Below are 27,959 nucleotides of genomic sequence, written 5' to 3'. Positions count from 1 at the left end.
ACGCTGCAGTTTGTGACGAGCTCTCAGTGGAAACACAAAAGAAAACACACAGAGCAAACCCCCCCCCCCCCCCCCCCCCCCCCCCAAAAAAAAAACACAACGAACTCAGTGTAGGATGCATTCTCAAAAAACTGGCACAGCAGATCTCTAACCTTTGACCTCTTCTTTACAAACGGTACAAGGGGCTTGACGGCAGTTTGCAAAAGGAAAGGCGGACATTAATTTCTAGAAATATTGGTCCCGATCGAAGAAAAAAAAGCCCGACAGTGAAGCAAACACACTGGCGAACTTTCCCAAAAGAGCCGCCTCGGCGTTTTTTTTTCGGGTCTCTGACATCATGACCCCGTCCTAAAAAAAAAAAAAACTCACCCGGACGCCACGAACACGGATCGACATGCAACACGACCCAGAGGGCGCGTGTGAAAAATGAACATCTGAGTGCCAAAATATCTTAAATAACAAAATATATATAATATGTACACTTTCGTTAAAAAAAAAAAAAAAAAAAAAAAAAAGGATGATGACGACGACGCACACGCTGAACAACAGTTTGAGGAAATAGTACAAAACAAATGAATGTCGGCAAACATTCATTAAAAAAAAGAAATACACATTTGTACATATGTGTGTGTGTGTGTGTGTGAATCTACTGAATACTGTTGAGAACAAAAGCATGATAGGGTGGGTGGAGGGGGGGGATGTCCGGACTCTGAGGTGGGCGTTACACCTGCAGGTCCCAGATCAGTGGGTGCACACACACACTGCTGGCTTCACATGTGCTGCCTCCTGCTGCACAACATCACTGCTGAACCATCGGGGACTTTACTGGAGGGGCAGAGGAGGACATCAGTGTTACACACACACACACACACACACACTACTCATGACAAATGAGCTGTGTGTGTAAAGCTCGTTATATGTTGTGTAACATGAAATACTACACGTGTTGTTATGATGCACAACAACACAAACAATGGCTATTTTCACGCTGCTAAGAAAGGTAGTTTCAACGTAAACACTCGCATATTAAAGCTACTAATAACAGCCAAATATTAGTCAAATTTAGGAGCCAAGCAAAGTGCATTGCAGCACTGGACATAACACTAAAAAACACACACACACACACACACAATTAAAACAACTCTGCATCTCATCCAGAGAGCCTCAACATCATCAGAATATTTTTTCTTCATGCTTTAGCAGCCGGTGCCGGTTCATTTTTTAAAAAAAATCCCTTAAATAAATGATGCCGCAGCCAGTGCTGCTATTACCCCACATGCGCCTCCTCACGTATCCAAATTTAAGCTCCTGTGAAGTTACCGAGAGCAGGATGTCCAACTCTGTATTTCCTGACGAGCTTTTTCTCTACCGCTTTCACCTCAGGAGAACGTTTTACATTTGAGCTCCACGACTAATAAACTTACGCAGGACAAACTTTAGGCTTCGAGTCCTTTTTTAAAATAAGCTACCTGGTCGTTGGGGCCCTTTTTGTCTCCGTTGACGGCCTTGAGGAGGACGGCTTCTTCATTCTTGGTGTTGGTCTTCATCTCCACAACGATGTCGTCTTTGGTGGTCTTCTCTTTGGTGCTGCTGACACAGATTTGATATTGGGTACTGTATCTTTTGGATACACAGATAAGACCCCGAAGACATCCGTCATCGGCTTTCAGAGAAGACGGTACTCACATCTCCTGCTTCCCCGAGTGACCGCAGGGGATCTTCCCCTTCTTGTGCAGGAAGTAGAGGACGCTGCCGAGGATGGCGAGCAGCAGCAGACTCAGAATGATCACCACTATGATCACCCCACTGCCCTCGGCTACACACACACACACACACACACACACACACACACACACAGAGAGAGGGAGAGAGAGAGACCACTCACACCTTAGTGTCTGTCCTTCTAGAGTTCATTGTTTCTGTTTACATCATCAAAACTATTTGCTTCTGCCTGAGCATACAGCTTCTGTACAATCTGGGGGGGGGGGGGTGAAGATAGAAAAGACAAAATATGCTGTAGGTTGCATTATTTTGGCATTATTATGGGAAAAGTACAATTCAGTGTTTTTGGAGCTTACTCGAGACTTAAAGTCAGATTGTCTCCGTGAGACTTAATGGAGGAGTCGGGCTCTAACGACTGAGAATAATGAAACGTTTCTATAGCAGCACAATTTGTGGCATATTTAACAAAGTCCGTATGTCCTCATAAGAAGTAATTAGCTGTGCGTGAAATTACTCTTTTTTTTTTGGCAGGACTGCAGAAAAGTTTCATTTTTTCACATTTCTTTTTTATTTTAGATAACTTTATCCATCCGTAATGATTTGACTTCCTCTTTTTCTTTTTTATAAACGCACACACACTTTAGATTCTGCAGGTTGTGTTTTTCAAAAGGAGAACAACATGTATTTGTGAACTACGGGGCACAATGTGATATTATTGTTAAGGAATGGGTTGCATCTGGTGTGGTTTTAATTTAAGCTTTAAAAACATACATTTTGACATGACGCTTGTGTTTTTGCAACCAGAAGTGAACAGGAACTGCACTAATATATAGATAACATCCAAGTTTATCTTATTAAAATGCATCAAATATAATTACCATCGTCACATCTGTGCAGTGGTTTATTCTGTGAGATTTAATGAGAGTTTATTTAAGCAATCAGGGTACCATTTACTAACAGAATCTACTATCAGAAGCCTTATTCTCTGACTTGTGTTCACTTTCGATGCATCGAATTATCCAGACCAGCCTTCCGAATATATGCTGAATCGACAAAAAAAAGAAGAAGAGTGAGACGGCCCCGTCATATATTTTTTTAGAGTTCTCAGTGTCATAAAACAGTGATGTAGTTAATTCTTAAATTAGACGTTCCATTCCTCGTTCAGTGGGTAGGAAGCTTCCATATGGAGGGTATGCGCCAGAATTGGGTCCCTATTAAAACTCAAAACAATCAGGAGCAGCAAATATTTATAACCTGAGAGCAACACGGCGCTCCACTCTCTCTATATACTTTCGTAACCGTTGTTTTTAATGGTTGTTGTTTATTTCCCCCGTTCTATTCCCCGCAGGCGAGTGAAAGTTTTAATGGCACGAAGCGACTGCCGAGATAAACTACAGAAAATGGCCCCATAATGATGCCAGTCTACATATATTTACTCGTGTTTAAAAACAAAACTATAAAAAAAAAGACTGGAATTTATTTATTTTGGTTTGTTTGAACAAATTTAGGCGTTTTACAAATGTTTTTTTTGTTTTGTTTTTGCACTGTTTTGTTTTTGCCACGCATCGTTTCGGGTTTCTTGTATCAAACTGAATTTTTAATATGCCCACAGGCCATCCCAAAGATCTACTACACAGTCCCGGTGTCGAGTCCCCCCCCCCCCGTATGAAAAATAAAATAAATATTGCACGGAGTCCTCCAAACCCCGTTCGTAACGGACAGAACTTAAAAGCGTCAAGAAGAAAGCGAGAAAAAGGTTCGAAAACAAGAAGAGCAACGATCTTACCAGGAGAGAAGGGAGCAGCCGAAGTGACTCTGGGAACTGAGAACAAGGAGAACAGCACTTAAGAGTGGGCCCACCGACACACACACACACACACACACACACACACGCACACGCGCACACACGCACACACACACACACACACGCGCGCACACTTGTGTAACAGATTACGTTACAATACGGCTGCCATTAAAAGTCACAAGACAATTATAAAAGGAATTTTAAAAAATCGGACATTTGTGTGAAATTGCCATAATAAAGCAAATCAATTCTTGAGTTATGGCCAAAGTATGTTTTGTGATGTCACAGTGACCTTTAACCTTTGACCCAACTCAGCTCATCCTTTGAGTCCAATATGGACCCATACTACACCCATTATAGTTTTTGACCAGTTTGTTGCCGCATTAAAAAAGGTTTTAAACTTGAATTGTTCATTTTGAAGATTGTTTACCAATGTTTACTACTTGTTACTTGTTTACTACTTGTTACTTGATAGGTATCAAGCGAAGCCGGATGTTGCCTCACATGTGAAAGAATGATCCCAGTCATACGGCGTATTGATCAAAAGTGATTATCTGTTCTCTCAGAGGGCTGCATCGCTGGTTGATTAATTAATGACCATGCTGAATGTCATGGTCATGCATGTTTTGTTGTTTTTATTCTGGACCGTGTACAAGCCAAAGGATCAGTCCCGAGGCTTAATGTTGGGACATATTTCATTCCTATTTTCACACTTTATGTCTACGCAATGAAAATGTATGGTGGTGTCAGGATTAGTGTACTTATCTAAAACTATTATGTTGGAAGTCCAGACTGTTTTTAATTATGTGTGCAGAAGGGTTGTCAACACTTTGATTGATGGTAAAAAAACAAAACACTTAAGATACGGCGTGTGAGCAAATTGGAATAAATGAGTTTATCTTTTCATCCTATGCTTGTACACGTTCTGACATAATAAAATAGCCCCCCCCCCCCCCCCCCGCCCCCGGTTTAGTGCAAGCGGCTCCTTACTGGCTTTGACGCTGAAGGCCTTGACGTCCGTCCCCATGTCGTTGGAGGCGTTGCACGAAGCGCTGACGTCCGCGGTGACTTTGACCGACACCACGCTGTGGGTCACGTGATCGTTGACCTTGCTCACCACCTCGTTCCAGTTCTGTGGAGAGACGCGCACGCAAAACAAACGCACTTTGTTGTGTGGGCGTAAAAGTGTTTGCAAAATCAAGCACAATCCCAAAATACCGCTGGCCCCTCGGTGAACAAGCCGCCATCACCTCGCTCGTCAACTTCACCTTCGTCCTCGTCGTTAATCTGCATCTCTTTTTTTTCCTTTTATAAAATAATCTCGTTTCTCCCGTGACTTTCAGTATAACTGTACCACTGTTGTTTTGTTTGTGACCGATTGTGTTGCATCATTGTTGACTGAATTCCATCCTTCGTCTTTGTATATTAATTCCCCGTCTTCTTTTGTATATTTTTTGTATATCTAAATAAAAAAATATATATTTACAACCCTTTTAGCATTTAATCTATTTGTATTATTTGTTTTTTAATGGTTTAACACTTTGAAACTTTGTTTTGAAAGGTGCTATATCAAATTATGATCATATTAGTGTTTATAATAATAGCCATCAGAAGTCCAACTTTTTCTACACATTTATTTATATTTCCTTTGCACCACATGTATGGTTTCCCTTTTCTTCAGCACAAACTCAGTGTTGAGTCTGACTCATCATTTTGTGAATTTAGCAAAGAAAAAATAGAAAGGTGCTAATATAAATGCACAAAAAAAATATTATAATAAAGCAGGTCAATGTACTAATGTTCATGCACACAAATACAGCAGGGGGAAATGGGAGAATATAAACTATAATAACTATAAGAAAACCCTCCGTGCTTTCACTGTCAGCGTAGGACATTTGGTTTGACTCCATCTTCACACGTCAACTGTTTATCAGCGTCACAAAAACAGGGTCTGCTAGTTCATTGCATGATCAATCAGTTCATTGCATGATCAATCAGTTCATTGCATGATCAATCAGTTCATTGCATGATCAATTGGTGCTGCGAGTCCGACTAAATACCTGGCTGCCGATGATGTTCCAGGAGATGCTGGGCAGCGGATGGCCTTGAGCTTCACAGCTCAGGTTCACCGTCCTGCCGGTTGCCTCCTCCAGTCGCACCTCCTGCTCCACTCCCACCAACTGGGGACCACCTACACACACACACACACACACACACACACACACACACACACACAAGTATAGTCCATCATTAAATTTCCACAGCACCAATCTATCAGTACAGTACAATATTGGAGTCATATTCAGCACAGTAACAGAGGAAATCGCATATCGTGAATCCAGAAGGAACAAAAACAACTATATATATATATATATATAAAGACTATTGAGGTTGGTGAAGTGGTGTTTGGGAGGACTGACCTTGGACGATGATGTGGACGGAGCCGCTGGTGTGCAGGGCGGGCAGAGAGGGAACGGTCACCTCACATATGTACTCTCCTGTCGTGTCATAGGTGGCATCCTTCAGGTGCAACGTGTTCCCATTACCCACCTGCTTCCCATTCTACACACACACACACACAATTGGATGTTGATGACAATCAGTCATCAGTCTGTAGTGTGAAGTGCGTTCTACATTGAAAACATACTGTACTGGTTACACGACCAACGACGCAACAATTCACGAACGTTCAAGCTGGTCGACGCATTTTTCGTTTTCTTAGCACCGGCAATATTTTCAATCGAGTCTCACGTGTCGACGTACCTTATACCAGACGATGACCGTTTTCAGGGAAGACAGAGCGTTGCAGGTCGCAGTCAGATCTTCTCCTTTGAGCATGAGCTCGGAGTCTTTGGGTACCACGACAGCCGGGTCCAAATCTGAACGCAGGACAAAAAAAAAACACAGGAAACGCGAGGTCGGGATGAAAGAGTTCAATCAGAGGAATCGTGTGTTCATTCGCTTTCTTTCTGAAATTTAAGATGAGGTCATATCAATTTTTTGATGCCTGTGTGCATTAACCTATTGACCCTCCTTTTGTCGTTTCGGTTCTCGAAGCCCGTTTCAAATATATGTTCCGTGTGTGTGTTTTCGTGTGTGACGGTTCCTCACAGTGCACGGTGAGCTGCATTTCTCCCTTGACTTCGGCGTAGTCGTCGGCGTCCAGGGGGCGACACTGGTAGATGCCGCTGTCTTTCCGTGACACGGGCGACAGCATCAACACATCGGCGTTGTTGCTCTCCAAGTCCACGTCCAGCTCCTGCGACAAGAGACAAACCTCGTTTTGTAAAATCAAAAACCCCACGACAGATGATGTGCTTTTAGGGCAAAGACAGTACTGTATTTCCAATATAAAATGGGAAATTGGCATCTGATTTGTCGGTTGCAGACTTTTAAGCATTGCATTGAAAAGATGACTGAGTTCCTTCAGTTGTATTTGGCGGACAGAGAGTCAGTGGGTGGAAACAGGTGATTAATCAGACCTGCCGACTGGTGCCGAGTCCTCTTAGTGAGAGATCAGAGGCAAGCAAGCATAAATGGATACATCACTTTTAACTTTGTTAATAAAAAGCTGATGACGCCTGACAGCTTACTGTCAAAGGCGGATGTAGCTTACATAATATAAAATATTATTTTTGGCCTAAAGCTAACATCATTTTACCGAGTACTTTCCCTCCTGAGATCTGAGGACACCAGCTATTAAAAAGGCAGCCACAATTTACATTGGAGTCCATTAGGTCGAGAAGCGAGAGTGGTGAGATCCTAAATGTTTAACCGTAATATCCAAACCCACTTACTTGAAAGTAATTATTATGTTATTATGTTCATTGAATTGCTAAAAAAAACGGTGGGAGTGTGGAGAACCGTGGTGAGTATATTTCAAAGAAATCTAATGGAGGTACACAACTTACGTTTTGAGTTATCGCTTTAAAATCGAGTTAATATCGTGACGCAGGATGACGGCAAACTGTATACAAAAAAACACTAGATTTTTCCTTCAGTGTCTTGAATCGCTTTCACCTCCCATGTTCACGACAGCCGCTAACCAGATGCCCACGACTGCCTCGTTAGTAAACATTAAAAAAGGCGGTCAGCTGAGTTTTTTTGTGTTGCCCACACATACAATGGCTGAGTGTCTGACATGGGAATTGAGTACTTACCCATGAGCCCTGTCAGCGTGGCCTCCGGTCTCAAGACCCTGGCCTGGATCTGCAGGGTCATAGCTGACAGGGCTTTCACAGACCTCGCACACTCATGTCTACACGGGAGGGCCCTGTGAGCTCTGCATATCAAAAACATTCCCCGCATGTCACCCATTCTCTCGGGGACTTTAAGGGTGAGAAAATGCCTCCTATTCTTACTTGTTCTCTGTTGAAAATGAAGGACGGCGGGGGGTTGCCATCGCCCTGGCAACGTAGCCCCACAGCATCCCCCTCTTTGACCAAGCCCTGGGGCGACTCCTTCCACAGCTCCACCATGGTGGTGGGGTCTGGACACACACACACACACACACACACACACACACATACACACAATCAAATTAACAAGGCTTATTCAGCAGGCTGCTGTAGTCTCTCGACAAGGCCATTTCCATAATGCCGACAGCACAGACTGTGGCTCTGTGCCTGTATCGCTCATAAACTGTTACAAACAATGCACCAACAGACAAATAATGACTGTTCAAGAATGTATTATTCACAATAACAAGAATTAAAGGGGTATTTCAGCAATTAATACATCAAGAGAATGGTCACATTTGCGTAATTATGAATCCCAGTGCATTTGGTTGAGGCAGAGATGATTGGTTTGGGTTAGGCATTGACCTTGAGCAGTTCAGCATAACCCATTGGTCAGGGCACAGGTCCTGGACAGTAACCTTGGCAACCATGGACTCCTGGCCAATGCTAGCGCTTAAATGCTACGCAGGGCCCTTTAAAAGGACCGGCTGTAGTTAGCCCCACAAGGGGAAGAGAAAGGGAGTCGCATATCATCAAAATACTGTCGACAAGGACATGAACCTCTCCATAATTACAAGACTTCTGTTTGAGCAAATTGGCAGAATTGCGCTATTGACAAGAAAACAGGGAAATAATAATAATAATATAATTCACCCCCAAAAACACACAGATCACATTTATGATATGGTGCTAGGAAAAGGTTTTTTCTATCGAATAGCGTTGAAACGTATCAAAACAGACTTTGACGGAGGCCGAGCAAAAATAGTGTAGAAAAAAAAAAATACGTATCACGAAAAATATTCCGAAAATTCCTGTGCAGCATTTTTAGACAGCAAGTGTCTAAATGGGCTCATAAAAATATAAAAAAATGTTGATTGCATTGCTTTCTTTGGGTGATACAAAAACCTTGTCAGGGACCAAAGAGAGCCTCGGTAGGTGGGCACTAAATACATTTTATCTCTAACTAAAAATGAGAAGGAATCTTTTTTTTTTGCAGCCAATATTCAATTGGACTTTTTTACATTCTGAGACGATGACTGTCAACGACTCGTGTGATGCAAACATGACGTATTAATCCGTATAAAAGGGGATCGACGTTTTAACTCACAGTGGACGGTGATGTTGATGCTGTTGGACTCCACCGTCCTGATGGCTCCAGGGACAAAGAAGCTGACCTCACAGGAGAAATGGGCATCCTTGTCCTCCTTCCCCACCTTGAACTCCAGCGTGCTCTGGACGGAGAAGAAGCCACTGGACTGCTGGGTTACCAGGATCAACACGTTTACATCTGGAAAAGACAATGTAGATTGTGCAAGTGTATTCATAATCAATATGCAAATGTACGGCATATATTGTGCAGCTATTCATTCAGTATTTCTGCACAGTTGCAGATTGGGAGGAGTCTACATAAAACGTGTTAGCGTGGCTAAACATCCCAGTTTACTGGAGTCTGGAACGTTCCTGAGTGCAGTTTCTGAGATACTTTTGGATTTTTCCTGTTTTGCTAATCAAAAATGTTCAAAACACTCTGGTGCTACATTGCAGACCCTCTGACACGGGACACAATGGGTCATCTAGTGTTTGCACTTACGTCCTGGAGCGGACGCCAGGGGCACGGCGTTCCTGTACCACGTGATGTTGGGTTTAGGGAAGCCGCTGCGAGCCTCACACGAAGCAACCTGGATGGAGAATCCACATTGACATATATTAATTTATTATTATTATGATATATGTGTTGTTGTTGTTGATCTCAGTGTCTAACAATTAAAAAGGGACCCACCTTTGACGGCACCTCATTGGTCATGGATATGCCAGTCGGGACACCCTCGATCACTGGAGCCTCTGGAGGAGCTGAATCGGGAAAATATTCACTTCGGTTAGTGCTGAATAAATACGCCATGCAACAATCTTATTCCTTTATTTTGATACTTTGTATTTTATTTAGGTATGTTTACAGTTTTACAGGAAATAAATCCTTTGAAAGTAATTAAAACATGCATCTCGCCAAGTCTGGCCATAAGGAACAATTCAATATAAAGTAAATGTTTAAGCAAGTAAATAAGTTCAAATAATAAGGAAAAAAAACAATCATATCGACCATGCAACACTTCAGTTAATCCAACCGTCAGATATAAAAAAAATATATTCAAGAGTTCTAGTGACAGGGTTTCTTATACTTGGATCTAAAGATATATCTACAGAGTTAAATCTTAGTTAAGAAGAGTGCTTTGTCTTGTTATGAGAACACTGGTGAGGTCAGACTGCGTGTATTCCTTTAAACAATGTTGGTTTTTGTTTGTTTGTCTGACACGGAGAACCCGTCTTACCAAACACTCTGAGGTGGGTCTTTCCCTCGGCGTTCCCGGCAGCCAGCCCGTTGACCTGGCAGAAGAATTCCCTCTCATCGTACAGCTGGACGTCTCTGATGGTGAGTCGAGTTTCCTGCCTGTCCGGGGTCACCTCGATGCGACCGCTGTAGTCGGTGTTATTGTCCACTATCTGCTGACCGCCGTCGCCGTAGAAGATGCGTTTCCGTGCGCTGTTACCGGCAGCCGTCTGCGGGGAGGACGCGGTAGTTTAAGGTTGAATCAGTGGAAAACCTTTGGTTGATATTGGGCAGTTTTTTTGTGCCGAGAGGTGTGATGGTTAAAACAGCAGGTATTTAACAATCTAGCATTCATCAGACAGATCCGGAGACGCTTAGTGTTGTTATCAGCGTCGTTTTGAAGGTGTTTGTCACCGCGGCAAAGGGGGGTCCTCTTAAGAGTGGGATGCATCATTACATCATGCCGGATAACTATATTAATTATGCACTACCTTTGGTTTGTGTGTGGGAAGACTTTCCTGTTTACCTGCTGGTGGAAAACAAACTTTTTAATTTAATTTCTTCTTCTTTTTTTCCTCGCAACCTTTTTAAAAACTTGTCGGTGTTACGTAAACGTTGTATAAAACTGCATAGAAGGCAGCAGCACTGCTCAATAATAAAAAGGGACATTTTTATCTAAAACAAAAATACATTTGAACCGATAGGTCCTAAACAATGTATTTAAAAGTATTTAAAAAAAGAAAAAAACATCTGGACTAATGCAATGTCAACATTGTATTCTGGTTGTTGATTGGTTGAGGAAGACCTCCCTCGGAGCACCATTTTACATGTTTTGGGGGTGTATGCAGGTATACCCAGCACCCCAAAAGCCGCTGGAACATATGAGAGACCATACCCACTTCCTCCTCACTAACCATCCCACTCACCTAATAGTACACCCACCTCATCAATGGCCACTAGCATGAATTTAAAAAAGGAAATACAATAAATTGATATATGAGGTCCTGTCCAAAAGGGAGGAGCTCGTCCTGCAGGTGTCGCTGTTCAAAAGCATTTTTAATCATAATTTCAATAAAAGGATTTTTTTGTCCCCCCAAAAAAGTATTAAAAATATATATATTTTTATAAATAATGCTGAGATTTGGAAATGGTTTATTTAAATCCATTACTCTTTCTTTTCTCCCTCTTGTCGCAGAGAAGCAAACTCCATTTTTAAAAAATATATAATGTCTTCTGAACACGCTTCAACTAAGGTTTCTCAGTATTTCATATCTTTTGGTTTTAAATATTAGATAGATTCTGTATAAACAGCACCAATAATCGTAATAAAAACAATAATATTAACAATCACAATAATAACAATGACAAATAAAGTATATAATAAAATATATATAATAATTATTATAGTTTTTTAATATTAACTACAAAAAGCGTCATTTCTTATTGGACCAAAGCACATCGTTAAACCCCTTCTTCAATATATACATTATATATATATATAAATATATATATAAATATATACATATATACAATTCTTATCTATAATTATTTTTCAGATTATTTTTCCCTTAACTTTTTAAGCCCTACTCCATCCATGCGCAGTTGGGATAGTAACAGAAAGGCATGTGCCAGGTTTTTGGTTGCAGTGGGTCCAGCGGTACTTACCACGAACCACTGGATCATGACGAAGCTGGGCTCGTCGTCGCCGTCGGTGAAGTTGTACTGGCAGGGGATCTGAGCCGACTCACCCAGGTACACCTCGACGACCTTGTGCATAGTCAGCTCCACCTTGGCCCACGCTGAAAAACATGCACATAAAATCAACGTCACGCTTTTCTGCAGGTTGCCGTTGTTATTCATAAACCACTTGTAAAAAAACAGTATTAAACTTTTTTGCCGTGTCTTTCTTATTCTAATTTTGACCCTCTAAACTGCATGTCTTCGTCCTCCCGGCCAACCTGGAGCCACTCCGCCGTGTTAGCAGAACAAAGAAGAAAAGGGCCTCTTGTCCACATTGGCATAATTTTCAGCTCCCCTTCTGCCTGGCTGACTGTAACCACAGAACCACATCTTGGCCAGAAAACCAGTTCCCTAGGCATCGTTGGGGGAATGCAGGCATGAGAAGGACCAGCCAGTTTGACACTGGATTGTTGACTTAGAGAGCCAAGTGTTTTTTTCAGCCATTTTGGACTTGGCTGCTGTTATATGGAGGGGGGGGGGGACAAAAGAAGAACAAGATGGCACAGCAGGACTATCTTCTCAGTTTAATTTGGAGTTGTCATGCACGACGGTAAAGGATGCTTCCCTTCCCTCTTACACCGTCAGGTGTTACATACAGTGTGACATTCAGAGGATTTACTCCATCATGTGTTGTCATGGACCAAAATGGGAGAATGGGGTTCGAGGGAAGACTACAAGAGGCGTGATCACCAGAGCTCTGTAGTCCGCCCGCTGCTCATCTCCGCTTGAGGCTAGCTACATTAGCTGCTACATTAGCCGCTACATTAGCCGCTACTAACCGCGACGCTCACGAATCTCTGATGAACTCCCGGCAGTTAGGGTTGCATTGTGGGACATTGTGCATACGTGGAATTAAAAAAAAAAGAAACCGCATCTCAATTGTGCTGCATCAATTTAGAATTTTCTAAATTTTCCGTTAAATGTTCAAGGATAGTACTTGAACTTACAGTATATGTACTTTTTTTTTTTTAACCGCAGGACAGGAAACCATGAAACAATTCATATAACTTTTTTTTTGCAACTTTATTGTTTTTACTGATTACTGTGGATCAAGTTTAAGGCGCATTGTGCAGCTGTATTACGGGAGGAAATATGCTGTCAATTTGGGTGTAAGCAGATACTTAAGAGAAAGGCAAAAGAAAAAAACATTTAATTTTTATTTTGGACTATTCAATAGTTTTCAAAAAAATAAATAAAAAACAATTAGCAAGGGCTAGACTTAAGTGTCCTCCAGTGTTAGTTGAAACAGACCAAGCATGAAAAGAGCTTTAAGAGTCCAGTTGCCACCCTGCTGCCCCCATTCAGCCGGCTGCTTCCCCATCACCACCCTGTCCCCCCCCCCACCTCACCACCACCTCACCACCAATCATTTTCACAACTCTTTTTTTTTCTTCCTGCCCCTCCCTCCTCCTCCTATGCTCAGCCAACCATTCCTTTTGAGAACAACGGGCACGCCATTGTTCCCCCACCTGGGTGGACCAGATCCCCCTCACACACACACACACACACACATACACACACATACATACATACATACATACACCCCCACCCACAAGTCAGCCAAAAAGATATGTTTCCATCCTAAACCAAAGGGTTAAAAAGACTGTACTGAAATTGTTATTTATTGTGACGAAGACGATGTGAGACGGCTTTAAGAAAAGAAGCAGATCATGGAGGGGGGGGGGGGGGGCCTGGAGAGCAAAGCATGTCACAGGAGTCAGTGTAAAATATGTTGCGTCTCTTTGGGGCCCGCGCTGCTAACTTTTCAGCTAATCCGATTAGCACTGGGGGGGGGGGGGGGGGGGGGGTTGTTGGGGATTTGGCTTCCAAAGCCAACCTGGGACCGGTCTTATCTGTTCCTGTTGCGACTTTATGCTGCATGGACTAAAGCACAAGTACACATGACCCATGATCTATGGACCCTGACAACCAAAACGGCTGCCTGTGGGTGTGTGTGTGTGTGTGTGCATACATTTGTGTCTGTCTGCAGTCTGTGTCTGGATGATACAGAGCTAATTAATTCAGGGGAGAGAAAGAAAAAAAACACACCACTCCAGAATATTTGGATGTGTTGACAGGATCAGCCCTGTGACTGGACAACAGGCCCTCAAATGACTGGTCCGTTGGAGGGATAGAACAACATAAGGGGGCACAGAGAGAGACTTTACCAGCTTCACAACACACACACACACACACACACACACACAATGACATTGCCAAATGGAAGATTAACTACGAAACTCTGCCGCGACATTGTTTTATTACTCAATCGTAACGATGTGACCATGAACGTTAAAACAGTGCAACCGCACATCGCGATAGCCATCTCCAGAGCGCGGTCGTATTTAATCACAGTTGACGCTAATGTTTGAATGCTCTCCTTTCTTTTCAAATTATTACTTTATCTATGCGATAAAACAATCTCCCTTCATGCTGTAAAGTCACTCAGTTGATGGACAATGACAGATCTGCTGCCAAAACATTAATTATTGGGAAGGATCTAATTTGTTTAGAGTGATTACTGTGGAGTCTTAACATTCATAAGGTCGCGTTAAATGCTGCTACATAACACTTGTAACGCCTCTAAAATGTTTACAGAGGAGCCGGAGCATGTTTGAAGGCATACAGAGAGAATTGAGAGTCCTTTCCATTCAAGGCAAATGGAGACAGACTCACACAATGCAAATCATAACAAGGGGGGGGGGGGGGGGGGGTACTTCCAGGACAGCCTCTGCATACAGTCGCTAATTATCTGCCTTACACAGAGACAATACCCTCAGACGCTAACTACAGTGGTCACCATCGTTGGCTTTCCCATTCGATTAAGGCTGTCGGCTTAAGTCTCAGTCGATCTTGCAGCTCCAGCACTGATAAGGAGTCTAAATCACCTCCGACACAAGAATACCAGGCTCATTTACTCACCCTAATCCCTCACATGCCTGGTGGGCCATGAAATGAGACTGAATGCTTCTGAGCACGTTAAAACGGACAACAATAAGTTATCTACGAACCCTTATGTCCACGAAAAACACGTCAGGCTGATTTTTGGAGAGAAAATAGGAGAAAAGTCTGGAGTATTTTTTAATTTGATGCAACGCTGGGGTATGAATATTAAAATACAAGTATCATATAAGCAGATACGGCACATTCTGCATAAGTTTGTACTTTTACCATATATACGTGTGAGCGGACCAGCGTTTCAGACTTTCTCTGAATACAAGTTGTAAGTGGAGGGTGTAACAAAAAAAGCATGAAAATGTGGATGACAGGCAGGAAGGTTTCTCAAAACGCAAACCCGGTGTAGTGTTCGAAACACCTGGGGTGGGACACACTGTGCACCGCCCGACATCAAAGGGTGCAGACACACACACACACACACACACACACACACACACACAAGGTGAAAGCACACGGCCCTACAGCGGAGATGAGAGCTCCTTGTCCTTGTCTGTGCTTTCAGAGGCAGCATCTGGCACAAATCTCCCCCGCAGCCTGTTTCCCTAGGTGACAGTCAGTAGCAGTTAAGGCCTTCCATGGATTTATTCTTTCACATTTAGAGATAAGGAAGTGCTGCAAATCTCCTCAAAAGGCACCCTCCCCCCCCCTTTTATGCATCAGTGCCCGCCTCTTTCATGCAGCGGAGCATATCACAGCTCCAGGTCAAGCACCTTGCACGTAGTGTGGTCCTCCATGATCACTGTTGAGGTGGACTCACTTAGGTCTCTCCCTCATTGGATACCATTAGAAACATACGAGGCTGACACTGACCTTTTAGTTCAGTTTAATAGTCTAGAGGAAAATGTAACTTTAGTGCATTCAATTATCATATTGAACTAGAAAGAGCATTTCCTGCTGACAATCATAGAGAAGTCTCAAACGGGCTGAAGTACACAGCAAACTAAAACGGGGACAGTTAAATAAGTATAAAAGTTATCAAAAAAAGCTCAATTATAAAGTTATAGCTAACGATTTTATCAACAGTTAAATGGTGTCTCTAGCTGAAAGTATGCGGACATTGGAAGGTTTTAAAGTTGAAAGAGTTTAAGCGGATTTGAAGTTTTCCTCCATAGGAACTCATTCATTTTTTTTATTCCATAAAAATATTCATTATTTGAAGATATGAAAATATAAAAAATATCTGAAAATATACAGTAATAGTTGAAGGTTCTGTCAACATTTGAAAATTTAAATGGTGTCTTTAGCTGAAAGTATGAAGATGTTATAAGGTTTTAAAAGTTTAAGATTTTCTCCATTGTGATCCCATGTTAAAAAAAACTATAAAAATATTTATAATATGAAGATTTGAAAAGTTGAAAAGTAGAAAAGTCATAGCGCTTGATTCCCGAAGGAGTTGAATTTTTTAATATTTGAACGGTTTCTATAGCTGAAAGTATGAAGGAGAAGATACAGTTCAAAATACGTACGGAAGAAATAGAATAAGTTGAAGAAAGCTTACAAGAACAATAGTTGGACTGCTGAAGCATTCCAACTAATTATCACCCAGACCTTAGCTACAGGCCAACTTACAGAAATAGTCACGTTTCAACCAGATCAGATTGTGAAGCAACTTTTAATGCTTCGAAAAACATACATAACCTTCTACAAATAAAAGCAAAAACAAACATGTGTTTTGTTTCCCCGTGCTCAAAACGTAGTTACTCATGCTCTCTTTCTGTTTTTGTGAAGCAAGTCGTCCAAAATCAACATCTCTAAATTGAATGCGTCAACAAAAATGGAATCTGTATTTTTGTGAGTTTATGCTCATTCTAAGAAATCTCTTGGGACTGTGCTGAAAAATAACCGACTACTGCTTATACAAAAATATGTTATCATGCTGGAAATGTTTCTCTAATGGTTTTAAGGGTTCTTCCGCTAAGAACCAGTCCGCTAACATTGGCTTTTTAAAAGAATTACTAATCGCCCCCGCTGGTTAGCAACTTCCTCGGCAGCAGCATTAATTTTTTATCCTCACACCCGACGGGTGAGACTTCATTAAAGGAGCAACATGAATGTTTTATGCATGCTTGTATCTGATGTGGCTTGTTCCTCTGCAGACACTCCCCACCAATAGACCCCCCTCCAGAGCTGCTGGGGCTCAGGCACGCAGGTTGTTCCGCAGCCACAGGATGGCTAATTAAAGGTCAGTAGGCTAAACACTGTGTCTACATCAAGGGGGGCTCTTCTCCTTTAGCTATCAGCAAAACAAAAACAAACTTGAAGAGTGAGCATGTGTTAACACATTTTCCTAAAAAAACCAAGTTGCTATAAACTTAAAAACTATACTTAAAAACATGGAAATGCTAAATAAATCGATTGCGTACCGTCCGACTGTAACAACTGTGGACTACTTCGCATGTTGTACCTGGATAGCGCCTGAATGCAGCCACAGTCGCAAACTGATGCTTGAACTTGGGAAGGAACAACATTTCAGAAATGTGACCACAACGCTGCAGTTCTGGGGGGGGGGGGGAATGCTCAAGTATAAAAGTATAATTCAGTTTGGTTTCCATGTCAAACATAAATATCAATTCAAGTGTACATGATTGGATTTCCTTTTAAATTTCCTAAACGGATTGGTATGTTTGGACAAAATGCTAAACCACGAGTATGGAGCACGTCCCGACCTATCAAACGCAGGCATCGTAACCATATGCAGCTTTGGAACCACTGAATAATATAACAATCGACAACACGTCGAGTGAGCCCACACTACAAAATGACATTTCGAGGGGAGCCTTTCCTCGTCTCATATTAAAGTGCGTGAAAGACGAGTAATTATGGTATGAGGGGCCAGGTACGAGGCCTCCGCTGTTGTTTTAACACTATAAATAGGAGACCTTCTTTCCAATCAAACCCTCTGACGACAGCACTCTGACTCGCTGCCGTACGAGCCAACAAAAGGCCCTCTTATCCCAGCCCCTGTGGTCATCATCGCAGCGCTGAAAATCCTTGAGCACTACAAACCTGGTGCCAACAAAATCAACTTACCCTCGACCATTCAGCAGAAAAAGGCCTGGCCTGAGATAATCACTTCCATTTCAAATCTCCAGACGCCACGAGCTCGGCTCACTTTTAAGTTTAAAAAAAAGAAGAAGAAAAGTCACAGCTGTAAGAGCATCAGACATATTAGAGTACTATTTATTTGGCACTTTTACGTTCATAGGAATAGTTGATCGTTTAGATACCAACCCATTTCCAACTCATCAAATGCTCTTGGCGTCCAATACCGACGCACCCTTTAGTATCTGTACGTGACGCACCCTTTAGTATCTGTACGTGACGAACCCTTTAGTATCTGTACGTGACAAACCCTTTAGTATTTCTACGTGACGAACCCTTTAGTATCTGTACGTGACGAACCCTTTAGTATCTGTACGTGACGCACCCTTTAGTATCTGTACGTGACGAACCCTTTAGTATCTGTACGTGACGAACCCTTGAGTATCTGTACGTGACGCACCCTTTAGTATCTGTACGTGACGAACCCTTTAGTATCTGTACGTGACAAACCCTTTAGTATTTCTACGTGACGAACCCTTTAGTATCTGTACGTGACGAACCCTTTAGTATCTGTACGTGACGAACCCTTTAGTATTTCTACGTGACGAACCCTTTAGTATCTGTACGTGACGAACCCTTGAGTATCTGTACGTGACGAACCCTTTAGTATCTGTACGTGACGAACCCTTTAGTATCTGTACGTGACGAACCCTTTAGTATCTTTACGTGACGAACCCTTTAGTATCTGTACGTGACAAACCCTTTAGTATTTCTACGTGACGAACCCTTTAGTATCTGTACGTGACGAACCCTTGAGTATCTGTACGTGACGAACCCTTGAGTATCTGTACGTGACGAACCCTTTAGTATCTGTACGTGACGAACCCTTTAGTATCTGTACGTGACGAACCCTTTAGTATTTCTACGTGACGAACCCTTTAGTATCTGTACGTGACGAACCCTTTAGCATCTTTATGTGACGAACCCTTTAGTATCTGTACGTGACGCACCCTTTAGTATCTGTACGTGACGAACCCTTTAGTATTTCTACGTGACGAACCCTTTAGTATCTGTACGTGACGAACCCTTTAGTATTTCTACGTGACGAACCCTTTAGTATCTGTACGTGACGAACCCTTTAGTATCTGTACGTGACGAACCCTTTAGTATTTCTACGTGACGAACCCTTTAGTATCTGTACGTGACGAACCCTTTAGTATCTGTACGTGACGAACCCTTTAGTATCTGTACGTGACGAACCCTTTAGTATTTCTACGTGACGAACCCTTTAGTATCTGTACGTGACGAACCCTTTAGTATCTTTATGTGACGAACCCTTTAGTATCTGTACGTGACGCACCCTTTAGTATCTGTACGTGACGAACCCTTTAGTATTTCTACGTGACGAACCCTTTAGTATCTGTACGTGACGAACCCTTTAGTATCTGTACGTGACGAACCCTTTAGTATTTCTACGTGACGAACCCTTTAGTATCTGTACGTGACGAACCCTTTAGTATCTGTACGTGACGAACCCTTTAGTATCTGTACGTGACGCACCGGGGTTTCAGCTAACCCCAATTGTAAACCCACCCACATAATTGTTAGAAGCACAGAGCAACTGACTCAGCGTAAAGTCCACAATAGTCCAACAACAAATCACAGGACTTTAGTCCAGGAAACGGCTGTTCGTTTGAATTTAAAAGTTAACGATGGCTTTTTTTTTTGTAACTTGAGTCGACTCATTAGTATCGTTAAGTCATGCGAGTCGTTAGGGTTAGAAAAAGGTCCTAGTGGTACCGGAGTAGTAATCACGGAGTCATTTCGACGCCTGAACTTAACTTCTTGTGAAGAATTAAGTTTATTTCTTAAAACTATGTTATACGATGTGAGTCTTAAATCTCTAGCCCCCTCAGAATGACCCCTTGAATTAGTTCCATTTCTCTTATAACCACCAAACCACAGTCATGAACTGTGTTTCCAGGTATTTTTGATCCATGCAAAAGAATAAAATGTACAGAATGCATATGAAGCCATTTTCTTCTTTTCAACCACTTCCACAAACGTCAAAGTTCTTACTTAGATTCACAACTCTGACATCGCTATATCTGACCAATCATCTTCCTGCCAGCATTCCTTGAGCCAATCAGTCCTTGGATCATTGCAATTCTGTCATTACCTGTTAACCAGCTCACCTTCACCACCACCTACACTACATTCAGGATGTTTCAGGACATTTAACTGAGAAGAGTTTGCGTCTTCTAGCTGCAGGCGTTCGTCATTCTGGTGGATCCTGTCCAATCCCTTTATCTTTACATGGGCCTAAACTTAATGAATATGCTTCACGTCGATGGAGTCTAATTGCCAAAAGTCTTTTGTTTCCAAACTCAACAAATGAAAGTAAAAAGATTTATTAGTTAAAAATGTTCAAAACCGTGGCAGAAAGCAAGCGAAGAAAGTCTACAAAAACAATAAAACGGGCGATTAATTCCTCCGTTCTTCATCACAACCACAATTATTTATGCAAACAAGCTGAATCTATTTAGTGAGAATGTTCTCTGGTGCAGACTCGCATTGCGCGCGATGAGCTCGCTGGGTTTTTACAAAGAAATCATACACAATTAGCTCTCTCTCTCTCTCACACACACACAAATCAAACACCTCCATTGTTGTAAACGTGCACGTTCATATTTGTTTTTGTGGGTCTGTGTGCGACCGTATTAGCATTATAGCTGCGCCCGTCCCACAACAAAGGCCTATTTGTGCACTCCCTCTCCTTTTATCCCCTCTACCAGACATGAGGCGAACATGCCACACCTAATTTACCGGGATCCAAATGGCGAAACCCCCAGCCCCCTTCCCCAAATCCCCTGCTGAGAACCTTAATGCTCTCAAAGAGAATATCGGAGTGATCACAGGTGCACTGCTGTGTTAATGAGGAGAGGCTACTCCCTGTGCCCAGGCCAGTCCTACTAAACCTCCCAAACACACACACCAAAGTACATGACTCCAAAGCAGTGTTGTATATTAATTGCAGACACTCCCCTCATCAAAACCCAACTGAAAAGCCCACAGTTCAATAACCACACCTGCTTTCCACAGCGACGAGCCAGGTGTGGAAGTGGGCAGAGCTCCAATCACCTCACTTAACTGTTGTCTCCACATTCTGATCCACGTGATCCCAACCGTGTTGACGGTGATGAGAGACGGCGTGGCAGAAACCTGCATCAAATCCAGCTGGATCTGAAAAAATATTCAGGTAGAATAATACCCCCCCCCCCCCCCCCCCCTGCTAACTAACGATTATTTAACCTGCCAATTACTAATCCTTAAAAATAAAAATATTTTCACGAGATCTTCACATGGGGGAATCTTTAAATTGCTTGTTTTGTGTAAACAAACAAGTCAAAGATATTCCATGGAGTATTGCGTAAGACTGAGAAAAGACCACAAAAACCAGTAGAGGCATTTCTGCTTGTTGAGTCATCGATCATCATTAGTGTGTTTGAGCTCCGAACCCCAAAACAAACCTTTATTTTTTTTTTGTAATACTTGTTGAAATTCTCTTTAAATCATTTAATGTAGCATTCGTTCAGTTTTATTGGGGGAGTGGTTTTCGGAGGGAGGCATTTTAAGGACTTATTTTCAGATGATTAAAAAAACACACACACGTATTAATATCCTATTCCATTCCTAACCATTACCTCCCCCATAAATCTTACACACCGTTTCTTTGAGAAAACCCAAGTTTCTCGTTATTTGGTTACTTACTTGGTATTTGGTTTTATCCCACTACCATCAAATGTTTCACTTGCGAGGACCGACTCGTGTTCGAAGCAGTGTTTGAGTGGGCGTGCGCACGGCTGCTCTGATAGGAGAAAGATGAAAAGCACTGATATTGTTTGTGTGGGTCGGCGAATGTAATCCTGTACCGGCAGCAGAGACACAGGATACACGGGAGGAGATTTTAGGATCGGATTAGACTTTTTTTTTTTGAAAGTCAAATGTTTTGTCTAGGTGATCAGTCAATTATTTGTTTTCTTTGAAGATGTTCTGAGGCTGTTGTGAAGGGCAATAACACGCAGGTTAAGGAGGAGAGTGCAGCCCAGACGTTGTAGGGTGTGGAGGGGGGAACAAAAGCACATGTGGGCTTTAGCTTGACAGGATTTTACAACTCCGGGAAGTTATCGTGGCATCATTTGATCCTCACGTCTCAATGATCGGCAATAACACGGGCGCTCGTATTTGAGGATGATTTAGTTTGTTTTTTTGCATTGTGTTTTGCGATCAACAAAACGAATCAATACATTATTTCACCTCCACTTGTTAAATGGCTATTCGCAAACGATATTTCGAGCACTTTAGATCGCGTTCTCTCCCAATGAGCCAGGCGTGTTGTGTGCATGTAAACACAGTCCGTGAGAGTTAAAGGTTCAAAACGTGTTCTCCTTCACAGCAGGCCTATCGACACACCTCTCGGATAAAAAACCCCCCCAAAAAACGTTGTATTTTCACAACAAACTTGGCCTGTATTTCACGTCAAAACACAGCGCTCCCCACCCCCCACCCCCATAGGAAGTAATAAACACTTTCTCCTTTTACTCCCAACGGGAGTCACATGCCCGCGCCCCGCCGTTGGTCAGACGCAATGTCAAACACAATGATATATTTGTATTCGGCGCTCATAATCGGCCGCATTGTTTGATACGAGTTGTGGCGAGCGGCTCAACTCTTACTTTATCTTGATCTCTAGACTGGGAGACTCCGGTTCTCAGGGCTCAGCAGACAATATCCGCCGCTTGTTTTATTCGCTCGGCCACAGCGCGCCAAGACCTTGAGCCGGGGGTTTGTGGTTATGACTGGATTCCCAGTCGTCGGGTGGCACTGTGTCCTGCTGGGCTGAAGGAAGGTTGGAGGAGGTGGGGTTCACATTGCCACAAGCAGCTGTGAACAATAGTAACTTGGCCTCCCCCCCATTCCCATGCTGTGGAGGACAGGGGCAGCTGGGGGGGGTGGAGTGCTCCATCAACACCTGTGAGCTCCCCACAAATCACTTGACAAATGGGTTGAATTGTAGAAGCAGAGAGAAGAGAGAAACGGAGGGTGAATAGGGGTGGGTCGGATGTGTGTGTGTGTGTAACTTAAAAGAGTATTATCTCGGGACCACACACACAATGTTGATTTTCCTCCAAACACACCTGTGCATCTATAAATAAAACGTTTTTTTAAACTTCCGCTACCTCTATGCCACCTCCAACGCATGGCATGTTTAAGTGCTGCCAGAAAAGTAAGAAATTCCTATATTCCTAAAAATGAAGATTATTAGGTTTACAAGCACAAGGGAGAAAAAAGAAAAGAAAAAATGTCATAGTGGTATCATCATTTTTATCGGTTAGGATAGTATTGTGAGATCTGAGGACAAAAAAAAACTTGAGAGTTTGTAAACAAAGCAACCGCTCAGCCTTGTTGCTAATAATCCCCTTGTTATTAGTATGTTAGATTTCGATGTTGGATGTTTACAAAAGGCTCAATACGGGTCACAATATTAATGCTCGCCTTCGTTTTCTCCTCATAACAAGTTTGTCTGACCTTTTTAAAGCGGTCTGCTTGTCCAATCTGACTTCTTTCTGGGAACGTCGCGGTTTTTCCCCCGAATTTTAGGAATGATCTCGTCGAGTACCGTTTAGGGGGACCGCGGTGTTTGAGGGACATCTACCACGCAGACTTAAAATAAGGTAACAGTTTGATACATAACAAAGAATCCGTACACACGAGCGCTCATGAGACTAAAAGAAGACAACCCAGTTTTTATGCTGAAACATGTATAAATTAACGTCTGCAGACGGGCACGCCGGGGAGAAGAAAAAAAAAGAGAATCCTCTGCTCGGAAACACTCCTCTTTGATTAGACGGTTGATCTTTTAACGGCGGTCCAATATCAGGGCCGGGGGAGTGGGGGAGGATTTGATATTTAAGCATCTCTTTATCCTCTCTCCCTTTTGAAATGTCAAGTTCAAAAGATTCGGAACCAGCGGCCTTGATCCGTGAGCTAAGACGACCCGGAGAATTACCCGGCAACTCCTAGCCGCCGTCACACGGCCAGAGACGACCGCCGTGACGTGTGGTTTATTAACCGTGATTATATTAAAAGTCTGTAAACAGGCTTTTGATGCGTGTTTCCTCGCGCTCCGGTCTGACCTTGCTTAATGGAGCAATGTTTTCGCCGTAATGAAATGCTCGTTGTGTGTTTGAGCTCTTTCTGATTGAATTGAACTTATTAAATTAAAAGACGCTTTTCCCCCCAAGCGTTCTCTCGTTTAAAAAAAAAAAAAAAAAAAGACAAATATGAAAAAGGTTTTGATGTCTAAAATTAAGGGAAGGGATGGAAGAGCAGCGTGCCAGTGCCAGTGAATGAAGCGCTGCCAAACGGAGCCCGATGTCCTACTGAACTGGAGCCAAACATGGCACCCGAAAAATAACACGGATAAGCCAAAAGATGGATTAGAGTCATCATTATAATTTTCACCTTCGTGGCTATCGTACCACTTTACTTTTATTTACCATGTACTTTACTGTAGTTTAATGCAGATTTAAGTGTTTTTTCATTAATTTGTCAAACTACATAGGTTGAGTTACGACCCCAGAATATATTGATTAAATATCAATATCATGAGATTTTGGGTATATTGAAAAATGTCCTTTTCTAAACTTATCAGAGTGTTCTAGCTGTTCTGTTATTTGCGTTTAGCTACGTATTCATTATATCCACATTACTGACGATTATTTATCAGAAATCTCATTGTGTACTTTCTACATGCTATGAAATTGAAAAATACCAAACTGCATAGAATAATAATTGGTTATATGCTAATGTGAATGCTAATTAAATGTGTATTCATTCTACAGTGGTGAAGCAATGCAGACACACCATCAGCGTCCTTTACACAACTCTCTTGAATCTTTTCAACGGTGCGTATAACAACATTATCGTGTGTCATAAAACCATTTATGATGAGTTATAATTGTTTGGAAATCAGTGTCATTTATTTTGTGTTATTTTACAGCAATCCGTTGATGCAAAACTACTTTTGGAGCTTCCAAGCACAAGATAGGAAATCGATTCAGCTCGGGAAGACGCGTACGGGACCCATCGGTTGACATTTAGATGATGACGGTCGATCAAAAGCTTACAGGAAATACTTATGGCAGATTGAGTCCACTGAACGACGGGGATTGCTTATATAGAGAACACGCAAGGGGATAAGACAAGAGAACGTGGAGGCAAATACGAGCCTGAAAACATCCGAGCTGAATAAAGTTGAAAAAAAAAACTAAGTTTCAACAGTTGTGAAGTAGGTTAAAGTCAAGTTTCAAAGTTTTTTTTTTGTCATCATCATCACAGCATGACTGCCTCTTATTCTGATTTTACACACCAGGATCAGTAATCTCACTGTGGAGGGAACTACAATGTCTTTTGTGGCTCTCAACTTGGGTTTTGGAGGCCATGTTTAAAAACCAGACTGGGGGGTAGGTTCTAGGGTTTATAAATCAGGATATTTTATCCTCTCCTGCTTCCGATTATTTTTTACCGTACTTTCTTGACATCCGTCCACTAACTTTCACCGCAGCCCCAATTCAATATGGCAAAATATAAAAGGTAAAAGTACAGACACGGTTTAAACTTTACGTCTTGTGATATTCAATACTTTTCTTACCGTCAATCTATTGTCATTAACAGACTGAACCCAATGACTAATTGATCCTATTTTCAACTGTTGCCTAACATTTTTTTAGTTAAAAAAAAGTTTTTTAAAAAAGTATGTCGCTTTCAGACAAACGGCCATAATAATAATGATAACGCCCACATAATCAACTCTATTCGCTCAATAGAGAAAATTATTTTAATTTGAACCCTTTAATGTGCATTATGAACTACAGTACCTGTGCCTTTCATCAATCCACAGCTGAAGAATGCACTATTTACTCCTGCAAAGCGCCCCGAAAAAATCAAAACCTATCAAACAACAAACTGACGCAAGCACGTCAACAACACACACAAAAAAAAGGTAATAAAACATCAGGAAAATTTTCCTGCACAGCGTTATTCAAGTGTCTTTTATCTATTTGTGGGCTAATGGATATCCCAAAACAACTTTTTTTTAAACTTTTGCTGAACCATATTTCAGAAATGTTTTCAGACGTTTTATAACCATTTCTGCTTTTTCTTGTTTGTTCTGCCTCCATCAAAGTCTGTTTAGAGTGATACGCTTTCCTTCCATAGAGAGCCTAGGGTGCCGATCACGATATGAAATGGTTTTTTTTAGGGAGGTGGGGGGGCATTACTGCTTTAATGTAAGAGGCGACGTAGGGTTATTTTAAACATGATTTTGTTCTGTTAGCTCATGGCTAATCTCACTCACTCTTCTTTAGCTCCGGGTTAGAATTATCTTTCCAAAGTAGCACTCAAACTCACAATATACGAGTGCTAGCGGAAGAGGGAGGTGGGGGAGGTGAATGTTGTTGTCACGATGTCTTTGCCGCTGGATAACAAGTGCCGATCTAAATGACAATCCGAGTAAAGCGGGGCGAGATATAAAGAACTGTCGATCAGACTTTAAATCCCTCCGTAACACGCGACTGTATTTCTTGCTCCTCCACTATTAGTCGCTTTGTGTTATGCCCCTTTAACAAGCACAAGCATCGATATCACTGTTCCTGGTCTCCGCTGGGCAGCAGATGCCAAGCTGGCTGGAGGTGGAGGAAGCCCATGGCGACGTGACTCCTCCGGCCCCGCGGGGGGGGGTTGGGGGCCTTGCAGAGTCACAGATCTTCCCCAGGTTAGCTGACACTTGGGTATTTCTGGACTTGGTCTCCAAAAAACAAACAAAATCTAATTAAATCGACGTAGCTTTTTTGTTTTTTTACCTAATGTATGTAGCTAACGGGTATACAGTAGGTAACGGACGAGTGTATGTAGCTAACGGGTATACAGTAGGTAAACGGTAACGGACGAGTGTATGTAGCTAACGGGTATACAGTAGGTAAACGGTAACGGACGAGTGTATGTAGCTAACGGGTATACAGTAGGTAAACGGTAACGGACGAGTGTATGTAGCTAACGGGTATACAGTAGGTAAACGGTAACGGACGAGTGTATGTAGCTAACGGGTATACAGTAGATAAACGGTAACGGACGAGCAGGTGATGCCTATGCAGCACCTCAGGAGCCATCACTTATTAAAATGGTACTTCGGATGGGGTCTGTTGTGTCAACAGGAGTGCATATTAGATAAGTGGGACATGTGCTGCAACTTAAACAACAGGATAATCCTTCCTCCGCCGCAGTCTTAAAGGAATACCTCACCTCCAAAATGATCATTTGTATATCAGTTGCTCACGCAGTGTTGAGATAACTTTACCTAGTCTGCATCCACGGTAAACGAAGAATTAAAAAAAACAGGGGAAAGCCTTGCAAACAAAAAGGTTTTCTTACACAAAAATCAAGGTAACGCTGCGACTGATTTACAAATGATCATTTAGGGGGGTGAAGTATTCCTTTAAAAAGGTGTATAAACACACTTTATGTAGCGGTTACTGCGAAAATACATACCTTCAGAAAATGAATATGGCCAATACTGCTATAATATAGTAGTATTTTACATTAATAAGGCAACAATATGGTATTGAGCTTGTTATTTTGTACTACAGTGTGGTGTAATGACCCTAAAAATGTAGATTTACTAGAATAAAGTTGGTTAAAACACACTGCAGACCAATTTCCCATTCAATATATTGACAGTGTAGGACTTTATATACACTCACACAACGTCGTTCGTCACTTATCCAGATCGAAGTCACTTTCACAACAGGGCGTCTGTTTCCCTGGCAACTTCCATCCAGCTCCTCCTACA

General features: G+C 42.1%; 1 protein-coding gene across 1 annotated transcript in view; it reads right to left on the bottom strand.

Annotated features, from left to right (window-relative positions):
• Nucleotides 1-763: 763 nt before the first annotated feature.
• The window catches only part of mcama (melanoma cell adhesion molecule a), a 39,359-nt gene continuing 12,163 nt past the window's right edge, over nt 764-27,959 (bottom strand). The window contains exons 2-16 of the mRNA XM_034550672.1: nt 11,975-12,108; nt 10,311-10,539; nt 9,764-9,834; nt 9,575-9,662; nt 9,092-9,271; nt 7,888-8,015; nt 6,638-6,785; nt 6,290-6,405; nt 5,947-6,088; nt 5,587-5,717; nt 4,517-4,658; nt 3,509-3,544; nt 1,687-1,816; nt 1,470-1,590; nt 764-825 (exon numbers count right to left, since the gene is read on the bottom strand). Coding sequence (XP_034406563.1) covers nt 823-825; nt 1,470-1,590; nt 1,687-1,816; nt 3,509-3,544; nt 4,517-4,658; nt 5,587-5,717; nt 5,947-6,088; nt 6,290-6,405; nt 6,638-6,785; nt 7,888-8,015; nt 9,092-9,271; nt 9,575-9,662; nt 9,764-9,834; nt 10,311-10,539; nt 11,975-12,108 — 1,799 coding nt within the window. The 3' untranslated portion in view covers nt 764-822. The remainder of the gene's footprint in view (nt 826-1,469; nt 1,591-1,686; nt 1,817-3,508; nt 3,545-4,516; nt 4,659-5,586; nt 5,718-5,946; nt 6,089-6,289; nt 6,406-6,637; nt 6,786-7,887; nt 8,016-9,091; nt 9,272-9,574; nt 9,663-9,763; nt 9,835-10,310; nt 10,540-11,974; nt 12,109-27,959) is intronic.

The sequence above is a fragment of the Cyclopterus lumpus genome, chromosome 14, assembly GCF_009769545.1.
Source record: "Cyclopterus lumpus isolate fCycLum1 chromosome 14, fCycLum1.pri, whole genome shotgun sequence".
NCBI classification, from domain to species: Eukaryota; Metazoa; Chordata; class Actinopteri; order Perciformes; family Cyclopteridae; genus Cyclopterus; species Cyclopterus lumpus.
Note: the sequence above shows the minus strand (reverse complement) of the source record. Positions and strands in the feature narration are given on the sequence as shown.